General features: G+C 38.9%; 1 protein-coding gene across 2 annotated transcripts in view; it reads right to left on the bottom strand.

Moving 5' to 3' along the window:
* The window catches only part of CUNH1orf21 (chromosome unknown C1orf21 homolog), a 213008-nt gene that overhangs the window by 141685 nt on the left and 58146 nt on the right, over window positions 1-13177 (bottom strand). For both annotated transcript variants that reach the window (XM_067535186.1, XM_067535187.1), the window contains exon 2: window positions 3763-3968. In XM_067535186.1, coding sequence (XP_067391287.1) covers window positions 3763-3856 — 94 coding nt within the window. In that variant the 5' untranslated portion in view covers window positions 3857-3968. The remainder of the gene's footprint in view (window positions 1-3762; window positions 3969-13177) is intronic.

Below are 13177 nucleotides of genomic sequence, written 5' to 3'. Positions count from 1 at the left end.
CTGAGGAATCCGAGCAAGCAAACTTTTTAAAATTAGGGAACTTTGTACTTAGAGCTTATATATAGCTTTTTACATCTCCAAGGCACTGTACCAATGCTGACAATCTAATCAACAGAACTCCTCTGTGAGGTAGGTAAGTGTATCCTAAAACAGCTTGTCGGAACATCTAGCAGAATTAAACTCAAATACCCTCTCCCCCCAGAGAATATTCCTCAGACATCCCAGCACCAAAAGACATAGCACTTCTCTAAATTTGCATTAGTGATTTATGTAGGCATAAACATATGAAATCCTGGCTTCAAGAACTAATTTGAACTTTAATAGACAAAAGCTGTGCACTGAGTAAAGAAAAAAGCTGTCTTTAACCAATTCGAGGGTGTAATTTTTATTATTCTATGTCTCACCCTTTAATTTACAGTGTATATAGAGAGCAGGTGGGAACTCGAGCATAAAAACATACTATAGGACTCATCTAACTGTTCGTCTATTCAGTTTCACACCCTAGCTTTGGCAATACCCAAATCCTTATGCTCTGGAAGAAAGGTGAAACAACAATAATGCACCTAGGCAACCATGCAATGCTGTACATAATCAAATCTCCCCTGAAGCAGGACATTTGATTACCTTAATTTATCTTGCATAGCTACAAATATTAGAGTCATAAAAGTATCCTCCACTTTCATAAATCTGTCCGGAGTATTTTTCTATATGACCTGATGAACACAAAGTTAGAATTAAACAAGGTACATGTGGAACTTCTTGCATTTACAAAGCCCTCTGCCTGTTTTTGAATAGATTATTTTGTGACAGATTCATCTCCTGTATTATGACTACAGATTTGGGTATCACTAATTACAAATACATTTGCATCTCTGTGGTTTCTCTTCATTTAGAGTCAATGCTGTCACTATAGCATCAACCCTCCTTCCTCCTACTGATCTATTCATTATCTTATTTCTCTTTCACCTCACTCCCCACATTCTCTTCATGTAATTGCCCCTAAAACATTCTCCCTCAGAGTCTCACACCACTTCAGATGTATGCTCTCCAAGTCACTCTCCTCCATCCAAACCTGGTCTTGCTTTGCTTAGTTTATCCTGCTGATAAGCTTAGCTCCCAGTGGTCTGCTGGATCAGATTTGTTGCTGCTTTTATGTATCCCAGCTGTTGACACGGGAACATGCAGCAGTTTTTTGGCAGCTGGCAGAAGGAGAAAGAGGCTGAACATTGGCAGTGGTGTGGCTCCCTTGAGTGCTAAGAAGTGCCTTTAGCAATCAGTAGTGACTGTGGCATGATGCACCACCGACATTCTTTGAAGCTCAGTTTAAGATTTGTTGCCTTAGCTGACATCCTACAGTAAAATCTAGCATTGCTAAGCTCTCTTCTTGTAGTGGATTGGTTGTGACAGCTCTCTTACAGTGCTTACTGCACTCCTTTTTGCCTTTATCGAAAGAATAATTCTACAAATGTGTCAGATAGAATTTTGTTTTGGATTAACACCATGAATGTTTAATAGAAAATTAAGAAAAACCCTGCAATGCCAGATCCAATTTATATTACACAGTGCACCTGCCCAGTATAATTTAAAACGTGAAAGGAGGAGGGGAGGCAAGGGGTTAAGTCTGTTATGAAACACACTTAGAAATCTAGGGAACTCTGACTGGCTGTTGAGGAGGTTGCACAAACCCCATGCTCAGATGTAAAAAAAAAAAAAAAAAAAAAAAAAAAAAAAAGGAAGAAGTTAATATAAAAATTGTTCAGGAATTATTTTATATGCCATGCAAGTGAAAGTACAGCACATTCCCAGGCCTGGACACCAAACTGTTCTGCTGATCCACAGAATAAATGCAATAAGGACAGCAATAACGCATGGTTCTTTTCCCCGACCCTCACCCTCTCCAATTGCCATTCCAAAATGCCTCAAAACTAACCTGGAGGGTCCACGTCTAAAAGTAAGAGGATAGCTTGGTTCTTTAGGTGCATTCCAGCCCCAATCCAGCAAAGCATTTACACATGTGCTTAAGTGCCACGGAATTCAATGGGACCTAAGTACATGTTTCAAGTACTTTGCTGAGAAGGGATGGATTGCTGAATTGGGGCATCAAACCATAGACCTGCCTTAACTGACAACACAAATATCAAATAATGTCAACTGATGGTGGTTCTGGTATGGGAAACTCTTCATAAGGAGATAGAAAAAACAAACAAATCTGAAACAGGCCCCTGAACAGCTGATGGTGATAACTTTCAGTCATCTATATCCAGCCCAGATTAGTAAGTGGCAACATCAAGGGGCAGGATTCTACATCCCATTACAATCCTTTGTGCCCTCTTATTCTTCTTACCTTTAAACATAATAGGTTCTCATGTGGCTAAAGTTATGGTCTATGGCCTTGTGTTACTATGCACCTGAAGCATGGAATGGAAAAATCTCCCAAAATGCATTGTCTGATTAGTCCTATTGCTTAAATATCTGTTAATAACTAGCTTAATATTCCTTTCATAACAAAAGAGGAAATTTTGCTCATAATTGCCCATGAAGTCTGTATTATATAAAAATTCAAATACTGAAATCAGAATTCCTAAGGCATCCATCTTAGTAAAGGAGAGCATGAACAAACACCCTTACCCCACCCCCATCATAGAGGTCCAAGTTTTTGAAGACCTTCAATTTAGATATAAATGTAATTTGAGGTAGTTTTACTTTGTGTCTGCTGCTGGGAATAAACATAGCCTCAACAGACAGGTTGAAGAGAAGCTCCTTACTTCAATAGCAGTGATAGCTTTGCTACTGCAGCATGGCATTCTTAATTCTGCACAAATAATTGCTATAACAACCACCACAGAGGTGAAGCATGGCATTCTAAATAGCAGTGCAACTATTTTAAGAATATTGAATTCAAGGAGTTTTATAAGCAATACCAGATCACCTTGTTAGGGGGAAATAGCTTCTTTATAATGTCTGGACAGACCTGGAAACCTCACTTAGTGTAATTTTTCCACATCATTCTTAACACATTCAATCAGTTTACAAAAATAGTTTAACACATACTAATAGAGTCTGAAAAAAAATCAGATTGACATTGCTATACTTTGCATTTAAGTACCATATTACCTTTCCTGATCTACAAATACTATGGCAAGACTGATTTCAAAACAATCTCTCTTCCAACTAAACAGATTAGCCTTGTATTAATTATCATGCCACATTCAAAATCTTCCACTACCACCCTAATCTCCACAAAACAGTATTTAAATATTATTGATAACTTCCCATTTCTAGTTTTATAGTACTTTCATATTCTGCTCTCTAGAAAACTTAGGGTTTGACATTTTTCCGCTATTATAGATAGCTGGAAGAGATTTATTTTGCTGACGTAATAGGGTTTTTTAAGCAAATTTTACATTTTGGCACCTAGCAGCAGAAATATAAAAGGTATACCTTGAGAATTCTAAATGAATGGCTGCCCTTAAATTTCCTTACACTGTGTGGAATTGAAGATGGTACCATACTGCAGATCGCTGGAAGCAGAATGTTCCATAAATCTGCAATAATCTCTCTGATTTCCATCTGATCCCAACAACAATGTAATTTCAACACTCTTCCAATACTATCCCTTGGATGTGCTAACTCCACTAGTGTAGTTATGATTTATTTCAATTCTCTTTTTTTCTTTTTAGTTCATAAGAAAGGTGAGACTCCCAATTAGAATTTTAGGAACATTGATGATGCGTAAGGAAGAGAAGATCCCACAATACTCACCACCAAACACATCTCCGTTCTGGTAGTTCTTCCCCTTCTGAGCTTCCTCTTCATTTTGAACAGTAGAAACATGCTTGGCTGACGCACAGCCCATAGCTTCATTCAGTCAGCTCCAGCTGGACTGAACCACAAATCATCTCTACGGATGCCTAAACATTGTTTTAAAAATAATCCACCTTCTTGCTTGGTTGTCAAGACACTTCTACCTGCAGATATAAGAAGAGAAAAATATTTCTAAGGCATGTATATTGACAGAAAGCCATCCTTAAGAAGGTTGCACTTCTTGGCAATCAAAAAAAAAATCACAACAGTATTTTGGGAGAGGAGTGCAGGAAAGATATCATCTGAAAAAAAAAACAAACAAACACACTACATACACTTCTTTTTTTCCTGATGCACGTATGAAAAAAATCAGAGACATTTCCTTCTCTTGCTACTTTTTGCAATCTGTCCAACAAGCCAGTTTTCCCAGAAAGCTTATTAATGATTGGGAACTGATATTTGCAAGTGTCGAGCAGTGGGTCAGACAAAAAGAAAAAGTCAATCAAGATCTGATGTCCCTGTATTCAAAATGAAAGTAAATGGCATTAACTCTTTGCCTGTTTAAGTGTTTATTGCGCTAACTGATCTATACAATAGCAGAACACTCACAAAGGCAGTATTCCAGCAGTCCATGGGCCTAATAGACACATTAAAAACAAAAAAACAATATTACAACAGGACTCCAGATCATATACGATGAAAAAAAATGCTTATCCCTATGGTCTTTTATAGTCTAATAAATATATTTAAAAATAAAATTATTTAATAAACAAATGCTCTGACACTCAGATAAAAGCATCTTCAAAGCTTGCTTGACAGTAGTTGTAGGGAGTCATCTGTAAAACGTGGGCACCTTCAGGGAATGTCTAAATCCCATGTTTAGGGTTTGTACACACACAGAAATTTTACTGATTTAAACTTAAATCTGTTTAAAAACCAATGTAAACTGCTGTGTAGGTACTCTTCAAACTAAACCAATAAAAAACAGTATTAAACCAATATAAAAAAAGAGTGTACACACACAAAGCTGCACTGGTTTAACTAAATTGGTATAAAAAAAAATCACACCTTTAATTAAACAGTACAGCACTGCATATAGATCAGGCTTTATATGCTCAAATGATAGCAGACACATAAATGCTCATTGTAAGTACCTACAATACTCCTATAGAAGTATTCAAATGGAGTACACAGACATATTGGGTATGTCTACACAGCAATTAAACACTGGCAGGTGGCCTGTATCAACTGACTTGGGCTCACAGGGCACTGGCTGCATGGCTATAAAAACGTGGTGTAGACATTCAGGACATGGACCAGCTGTGGATGTTTAATTGCTGTGTAGACATAGTCACTATTACTTTTATTACTATGGTTATACAAGTCAATGTCACTTAGTGGATTATGTCTTTTAATCCAGTATTTCTCAGCTATTTACTTTAATGGTTGAAGCTCTGTTTACTTCACATACATTATGACAAAGTTTATCTCTAAAGGTAGGGCCAATATAAATGCAAAATGAGATGACATCCTAATACAGGTCAAAACCCAGACACTGTGCATTAGGCAGCCTCCTTCTGACACTTAACTGTTCATAAGTTGTAACCGAAGTCTGAACTATATTTCTTTCACAGCTTGAAAAATTCACTGACACTTTCCTGATCTGCAAGTGTTATGCCAAGATTCTGAATTCAAAACAATCTCCCCTCTCCACTAAACATATTAGTTTCATGCCAGAGGACTGAGCCTACTATCGAGGGTGGAAAAATAGCTGTGCCATCAACCCCCCCCAAAAGCAACCCTCTCTCCCAATTTTATGGCGAAGGGTCTTGATTCAGCAAAGCATTTAAAAACACACTGAAATCCCACCGCAAACCATGTATTTTTCCCACCCTTTCATACGCACACTTTCTGTTCATGGTGTCCTCTACCTTACCCCTTACATTTTCTCCATTCTCCCCCGCCCCCGCCCCCCAACACATTTCTAACTTATTCCATCAATTTGTTTTCTTCTTACTCCCATCAACCCACCCATAGAATAGGAAATTTTATCAGACTCTGAATAGCTAGAGGATTAATGTACCAGCTGTAGACAGAGATAGGGACCCATTGTTCAGAAGAAATGCTACTCTAACCCTCCTTCATTTTCTCGTTACTACAAGGAGGTATTTCTACTACTGTACAATTTCACCTGTTTTTCAGTTTTGGGTTCCATCTCCAGCAAAAAGCTCCAGTACCCACCTTTGCTATATAGCTCATAACTTTCCCAAGAAGCAGCAGCAGCAGCAGAGTGAAATGGACCCAATTCCCATGCTATTCACAGGGTTCTAAATTGTGGCTGTGAAAATGACAAGACTGCAGAAACTCTGCAGAATCTTAGGAAAGCTATGACCAGCAGAGCCACTGGAGTTGTGCTATCTTCCTTAGTCCACAGACAGACATCCTCAGTTATGCAAAATTTATTCTTTGCCCCCATGAGGCCAAGAAACTCACTAATTTTTAAAAGAAAGTTTTAGATTTTGTAATAGATGATGGCTATTGCCTGAGAAAGCTTCCTACTTGCTTTGGGCATGTACCTGAGCAGATTTTTCAAGCCCTGATTTTATCGGGGGGGGGAGGGGGAGGAGTTCTTTCTGGTGTTCACCACATTTATATATGACCAGTTAGAACACAAAACAGCACCATGTTAATTCCATTCACATACAACATAAGTATTCAAATAAGGACAATCACAGAAATGAAGATGCAGCAATTTTATTTAAATCATCTTAACTGATCTTATATTCCCATAACGGAGTGAGAATCATTGCTTAAAATATTTTATATAGGCATTAATGTTCCCTAATAACATAAGTGTCAGAATCTTAGTTGAGATGAATAGCTTTCCACCCCTCTGCTAGGGCAAAAGGCTGACGTGAGACAAAGAAGCATGAATGAGCCAGAATGTGACATGCTAATCTTGTTGTGAAATGGACCTTGAGAGAGCTGAATGCCAGGCCAGCATGCTTGAGTACAGCACATGGTCAAGGAACTTCGCCATCAGAGCCTCTGCCAGGTCTGACGACACAGAGTCCGCTAGGAGGCAGGAATAGTTGAGCCGTCCTGTACAGGAGTTCAGACTGTCAGGGATCAGTCCAGATGGGTTGAGCTGGTTGTATTTTCCTATGGCAAGTAGAGATGGTAATGAAGAGTTTAGCAAGAGCTAAAGTGGACAGGGTTTGGACACTCATTGGGTCCTGTCTCACTGCCATAGGCAATAAGAAAGAATTGAGGGAGAGTTGCAACCATCCCACCCTTTATGCCCTCATATGGAAGCATGAGATGGTACAGGGCACAAGTGCATCTTCAATGGACACAGCTATTCAAAGAACTCTGATCTCACATATGAGGCATCTATGCATCTACAATAGGATCCACACTGACACATACTCGAAGGACACACCCTTTTTGCCCCTCAAGACAGAGCCAAAGGGTGAGATTTTCCTATATTTGAGCCTGTAAGAGAATAGATTGGCTATCCTGCCTCCAAATTTGGATTCCCTAGTTCTTGACCTGTTACTACAGTATCTTGGGAGAAGGGGAGGAGGGAGAGAGAAGAGATGAGGAGAACTAACACCAGGCCTGTGATGTCAGCCAGCCAAGTTGCTGCAAGGCAGATCAGGTGAAGTGCCTTGTCAACAATAAGATCATGGATAGTGAAGAGCTCATTGACTACAAATATGTTATCAACAGGAAGCTAAGGTCCTGGTGCTTCTTGTGGGCCCGTACAGCTAACTACAGAGGACAGGATGCAGCTATCAAGGGTTCATCTTCATAGTCACTCAGATTGATGTTTCCTCTGATTATTTCTTCCTGGTATGACCTCTATCAAGGAGTCATGAAGGTAGGTGGTTCGCCTAATTGGCAATGATCCAGTAGTAGGCCTGATGGAGAGCAGCAAGACTGTTCATCTCCCTAAAGCAGTGGACCCCAAACTGGGGAGCGCCTGGAGGAATGTTCAGGGGAGCGGGGTGCAGCAGGGCCCAAGACAGCCCCCAGAGGGTATGAGGAGGGAGCACCATTCAGTCACACTCTGACCCCAGCTCCACTCCAGCCCTGCGCCTGGCCCCAGCCCCACTCCTAGCCACAACTCCAGCCTCGATTCCGAGGGGGTATGTGTGAACGGAGTCCATTACTGGTAAGGGGGGGCATGACATAAGAAGTTTGGGGACCACTGCCCTAAAGGGGCTTACGTTTCATGAACTGTTGATGAAAGTCAGGGGGTACGGCCCACATAGAGGGTAGGGCAAATATGTTTGACAACTCTGGGCATCGGCATGCTGTGGGAACGAGAAAAATGGCAAAGCTCTTCACCAGAAAATACCTTGTATCAATCAGCAACAATTCCTCTGGCTATCAACAGCCAACTCCCATGAGTTCTGGAAAATGGTCTTATCCATGACCAGAATGTCGGTGAACATAATCTGCTACCTCAAGGGTGAGTGGGATGAAACAGTGGAAACCCCAGAATCTCAGGAGGATGCACAATGCTTCTGTGGGAGGAGAACATCACAACAGAGTTTTTTCCTTTTACACCCAGGTAGCATACACCAAACTTATTAACGAGAAGGGGTGTGCACAAAAGCATCCAATAGTTAAACACAGTAACTAGAACACATGAATTAGAACTTGGCATTTTTTTAGATTAGAGGAAAGGATAACAACTGTAACACTAACTTATAAATAAAAATACTAATTGCTGATCATTGGTGTGTGTGTCCATCTGTTTTGGTCAGCAATAAAGTGAGCTAATAAAAAAAGCACCCTGAAAAAAATTTGCTATTGAACATTTCCAGTCCTAAATCTTTAATAACCTTGGACTACTGTTAACATGATTACAGAGTGATAAATAAAATAACTCAGAGAAACGGATACCTATTATGACACTGAGGTAGTATGGAAAAAACAAGGATTGCAAGCATTAATTGTCTCAAGCATTAATTTTGCAGAACATATAATCCATGATACATGAAACCTTGCAATGATCAAGCCTTCTTGATACTGACTCCATTCTTGAGGAAACAATTATTTTTTGAGTTTATTTATTGCCTCACAATACAGAAGTCCATAGTGGTGATGTTCAGGCACTATTGAAGATTATTACTTGTGGTCTGTCTACCTTACATGGACATTTCTGAGGATTAGTTAATCTATGCATGGTATTTTGCACCTGTAAAGTGCAGTACTTCAAGTGTTAAGCAACATTATTAGGACAGTATGGAAGTTTCTCTGAGTTTTGTTAGAATTAGATTATTTAAATTGAAATCTCTCTTTAGTTGTTCTAGAGTTTCCCTTTCCTGGGCCAACAGAAACTTATGGTGATAAGCACTATAGAGGAAACAAAGAAAGATCACCAGAAAAATGGTTTAGGAGCACTGTGAAAAGAGTATCCCTCCCCTGGAGGGAAGGAATTCCTTGCATTGCTCTTTAGTTATTCCCTTTGGCCAATTAAAAGAGCAGCATTATGGGCTACAAAAGGAAGTTTGTCCAGCCTTCCTTGACCAGAGGGAAGATCACTTCTGGATGCAGGGCCTTTGAGAGGAAATGAGTAAAAGAGGAAATTAATTGGAGGAATCCCAGAACACAGACCAAAAAAGGCAGAGAAGAACGATGCCAAAAAAAAAAAAAAAAAAAGAAGTGTGAGGGAGGGAAACAAAGTGCAGATGGCTGGTGAGAGTGTAGAAAAATTGTGTGCATTTAGAGTGCACACTGTACACTAGTTTCTCAGCTCCCACTTTTAATGCAGGTAATTGCTGGTAGTCAGAAGGAGCTCTGGGAATAAAGCCTTTCACCTCCCATGTGGAAGTGTGTACATCTAACCTCTCCCATTTCTGCTGTTGCCATAGGCACAAAACTGTTAATCTTAAAATTGCTGTTTTAATCTGGGAAACAGACACACTTTTAAGCTTCCTAGGATATTTTTGTAGTTTGAAGCTTGCAAATTGCACCTTGAAACTGGATAATTGGCAATGTGGGAGGTGAACACAAACTGCAAATTGTTTGGGGGGTTTTCCATTCTGTTTATTTTTGGACTCTGGAATTTGTATGCCATTAAATCTGTCCTAAAATATGTACTCCTGGGCCTCTGCTGATGTCCTCCCCTTCTTCTGTCAGTCTCCCTTCCCTTCCCCTCCCCTCTCCATTTGTCTGACTCTTCATAAGACCAGTACCTATTGTAGTACTGAACTCATCCTCCAGGTGCTGGAAGGAGCACAGTAAAACTGACATGATCGTCAGTTTCATTCTGCTGCTCCTGCTGGAGCTTCTGGGCAAACACTATTGGCAGGATGGGAGTCAAAGGCACTATCCTACCCCAATGAATTATCTTGCAGAGTAGTTTTTTAAAATACCATGGTGGATCCCATGAGAAAAATCAGATTACCACAATTCTATACCAAAGTTGAAAGCTTCACCAAATATATTTCGCTTCCCATAACTCAGGGTTAGAGTCACATGGAGCAACTTTAAAGCTGAATACAAAATGCTTAACAGAAGAATTTGCAGATGCGCCTGTATTTGTTTTAGTCTTTGTTTACTCAACGGAGATAGACATATCTACATTTTATGGGGGTTGCAAATACACTTGAAGTTTCCTTCCATGTTGACAACCACTCAGTAAACCGTGATAATTTCACAAAGCTTCATAGCAGTAAGTGCTAAAACAAGTTTACAAGGGGAAAAAAATAAGCTAAAGAGAGAGACCACAGTGGCTTCTTGTAATAGTCCAGCAAGCAAAGAACCCAAGCCATTTACTTACTGCTGTTAATTAGATTTGTTTACTGCAATAAAAAGACTTGTTTGATTTTCATTTTGAAGAAAATGTTTTCAGAACCATAAATCAACCCATATTTCTGTGTTTGCATTGAATGAAGGACCTTGGGAGTCACAATGAGGGATCTTACCTATTATCCTGTCTTTGATCAAAATCTATTCCCCTTCCTAAGTATCCCTAAACTGACTGTGCCAGGAAAGACTTCTTTTTAATTGACTAAAAGTTCTCTCTGAGGCAGACAACCATAATTTTTGCTTTTGGAATGCATAAATGGCCTATGTTGCCTTTAAAAAAAATCCCTGGACTTTATTCCCTGCCTTCCCTTACAAACTGTTCAAACTCAGACTGTTAGCAGGCAGCATAAAGCAATGCTGAAAATAATCAATTTAACCGCTAAATGAACAGGAAAAAAAAAAGTTACAATGTAGTCACATAGGTAGGCAGGTTTTTATTCCAATTCCTACATTATGTCTTTAAAAATACACTATGACCCTTTGTGCATTTAAATTAGTCAGTTAAAATAACAATTAAACAAGTATTCTGTTCAGTATACTTTTAAAAAAATCCATTCTATGACATAAGCAGCAACAAAAGCGGACAAAGAAAAGTCAAAGTGAGTAATGGTGTTTCTGTCCTTTGAATGCAGCACCAGAATATGCTTGCCTTGCCTTGTTCACGTTAATAGTCATGAAATGAAGCATCTTTCTCCCCTATGAAATCTGGTTGCTTCCATAATGTTATATTCCCATGCTCATCACTACATTTCACTACCCTATTGCAAATACCATATTGTAGCTCTGCTAGATGAATCATGAAAGATGATCTTTCATGGAGAAAGCTTCACCATACAAATATTATGTTAAATCAGCAACAATGTGAAAGGAAAATACAGGGAGAGGGACAGCACAGTTTAAATAGGATTTTGCTGAAATTGTATTAAAAATCTTCCCCAGTATCATGGGGTATTGTTGGAAAGGCACTTTACATTTATCCCATCAGTGAAACTATGCTCAGTGCATAGAGGCTATTTAAAATACGTCTCAAGAACACTGTGATCTTAAAGTTAAGGAGAAAAAACAAACAAAATACACAAGCAGGCCTGCCATTTTTTGCTAGCAGAAAGTGATAGGTTTCATTTAGTGCCTCTAATGAGTACCTCTGTGTTATTTGTTAAATTACTTGATGCAACTGGTACCATTGCCCCAGAGAGGCCCATCATACGGTCTTTATGAACAAAATGATTTGTCCTTTGTTTCCACTATTTCCTTGTTTCATGATACATTTCTCCAGTACATATTTTTGATCCATTAAGCTACAAATAACCATTTCTGAATATAAAGTATGTTGGTAGCATCTATGATGTTATGTCAAGGGAACATTTTCTCCTTAATTAGTCCACTAAATGCCATAGGTACTAAATGAAATCTCAATGGAAGAAATCTTATGTCCACAATAAGATATGATTGAGAAGGAGGATCTTCCTCTACCTATGTCATGATAATCTCACTATTTGCAAATTCAGACTCACAAGCAAAAAACCTCAAAATTCATGAGGAAGAAAAACATACAAGACCAATGATTCTGACTGTTTGTAACAAATCACTGAATAAAAAAAGTTGTTATTGTTTTAACTATTTGTACAATATCCCTAGTGCTGAGTGGTGGTGAGGTGTTACAATATAAACTGATCATCATCAATAAGAGTGGCAGTCAATCACTTCACTAAAGCGATTTTTTAAAGTGACATGACTTAAACAGCAAGCACATTCTCTCTTTGAAGTTTTTTTTTTTATTCCCAGTAAAAAAATACATCAAGGAATTTGAAGGCAATGAACATCTTACAGGATGGATAAATTGGTGATACAATAAATTTAGTTTTGCCTATGCAAAATGGAAATATGATGCTTTGGCAGTACTCAGAAAGAAACCAGAATATTATTTTACCCATACTTCCCATTTCTCCTTACAATCATTGCATGTGGTGTGGTATGATATATCTGCATCATGTAAGAGGTGTATATACTCCAGACTTTCAAAAGGATCTGGATATTTATCCTATCCTGAATGAAAGAGGAAAAAAGGATATTTGGCACCTTTGTCAATCTAAATGGCATGAAAAGAAGCTAGAAATACATTAAATACCTTCCTACAATTTCTTTTCCACATAAGTAATTACTGTAGCTATTACAAGGATGTCAAGGAATTGTGAAAGTCTTGTGGGCACCTCCACTCCCAATTTGCTAAGGTGCGGTATCTGTTATGAAAAAAAGATTTGAGAACTTCTGTGTCAGAAGTAGCAGGTTACCAAGCATCTTCCACCCCACCACAGAACACCTTTGTGCTGTGGTACAGCAATAGCTAAAGGACTGATGGTAAAACAGACAACAGCTTGCGGAATAAGGACTTGATTAAAGGCCACTGAAGTCAATGGGAAAGTTTCTGTTGACTTCTGTAGGCTTTGGATCAGGCCCTAAAACTCAAAGTTTCATGAAAGAAAGACTGTTTTGTTATTTGATTCCAAAGGATTTTTGGAAGCACACAGTAGCTGCTGGCTTGTGCAAC

This window comes from Emydura macquarii, unplaced genomic scaffold (genome assembly GCF_026122565.2).
Source record: "Emydura macquarii macquarii isolate MOO-44397 ecotype Brisbane River unplaced genomic scaffold, CSIRO-AGI_Emac_v2 contig_3477, whole genome shotgun sequence".
In the NCBI taxonomy this organism is placed as follows: domain Eukaryota; kingdom Metazoa; phylum Chordata; order Testudines; family Chelidae; genus Emydura; species Emydura macquarii.
Note: the sequence above shows the minus strand (reverse complement) of the source record. Positions and strands in the feature narration are given on the sequence as shown.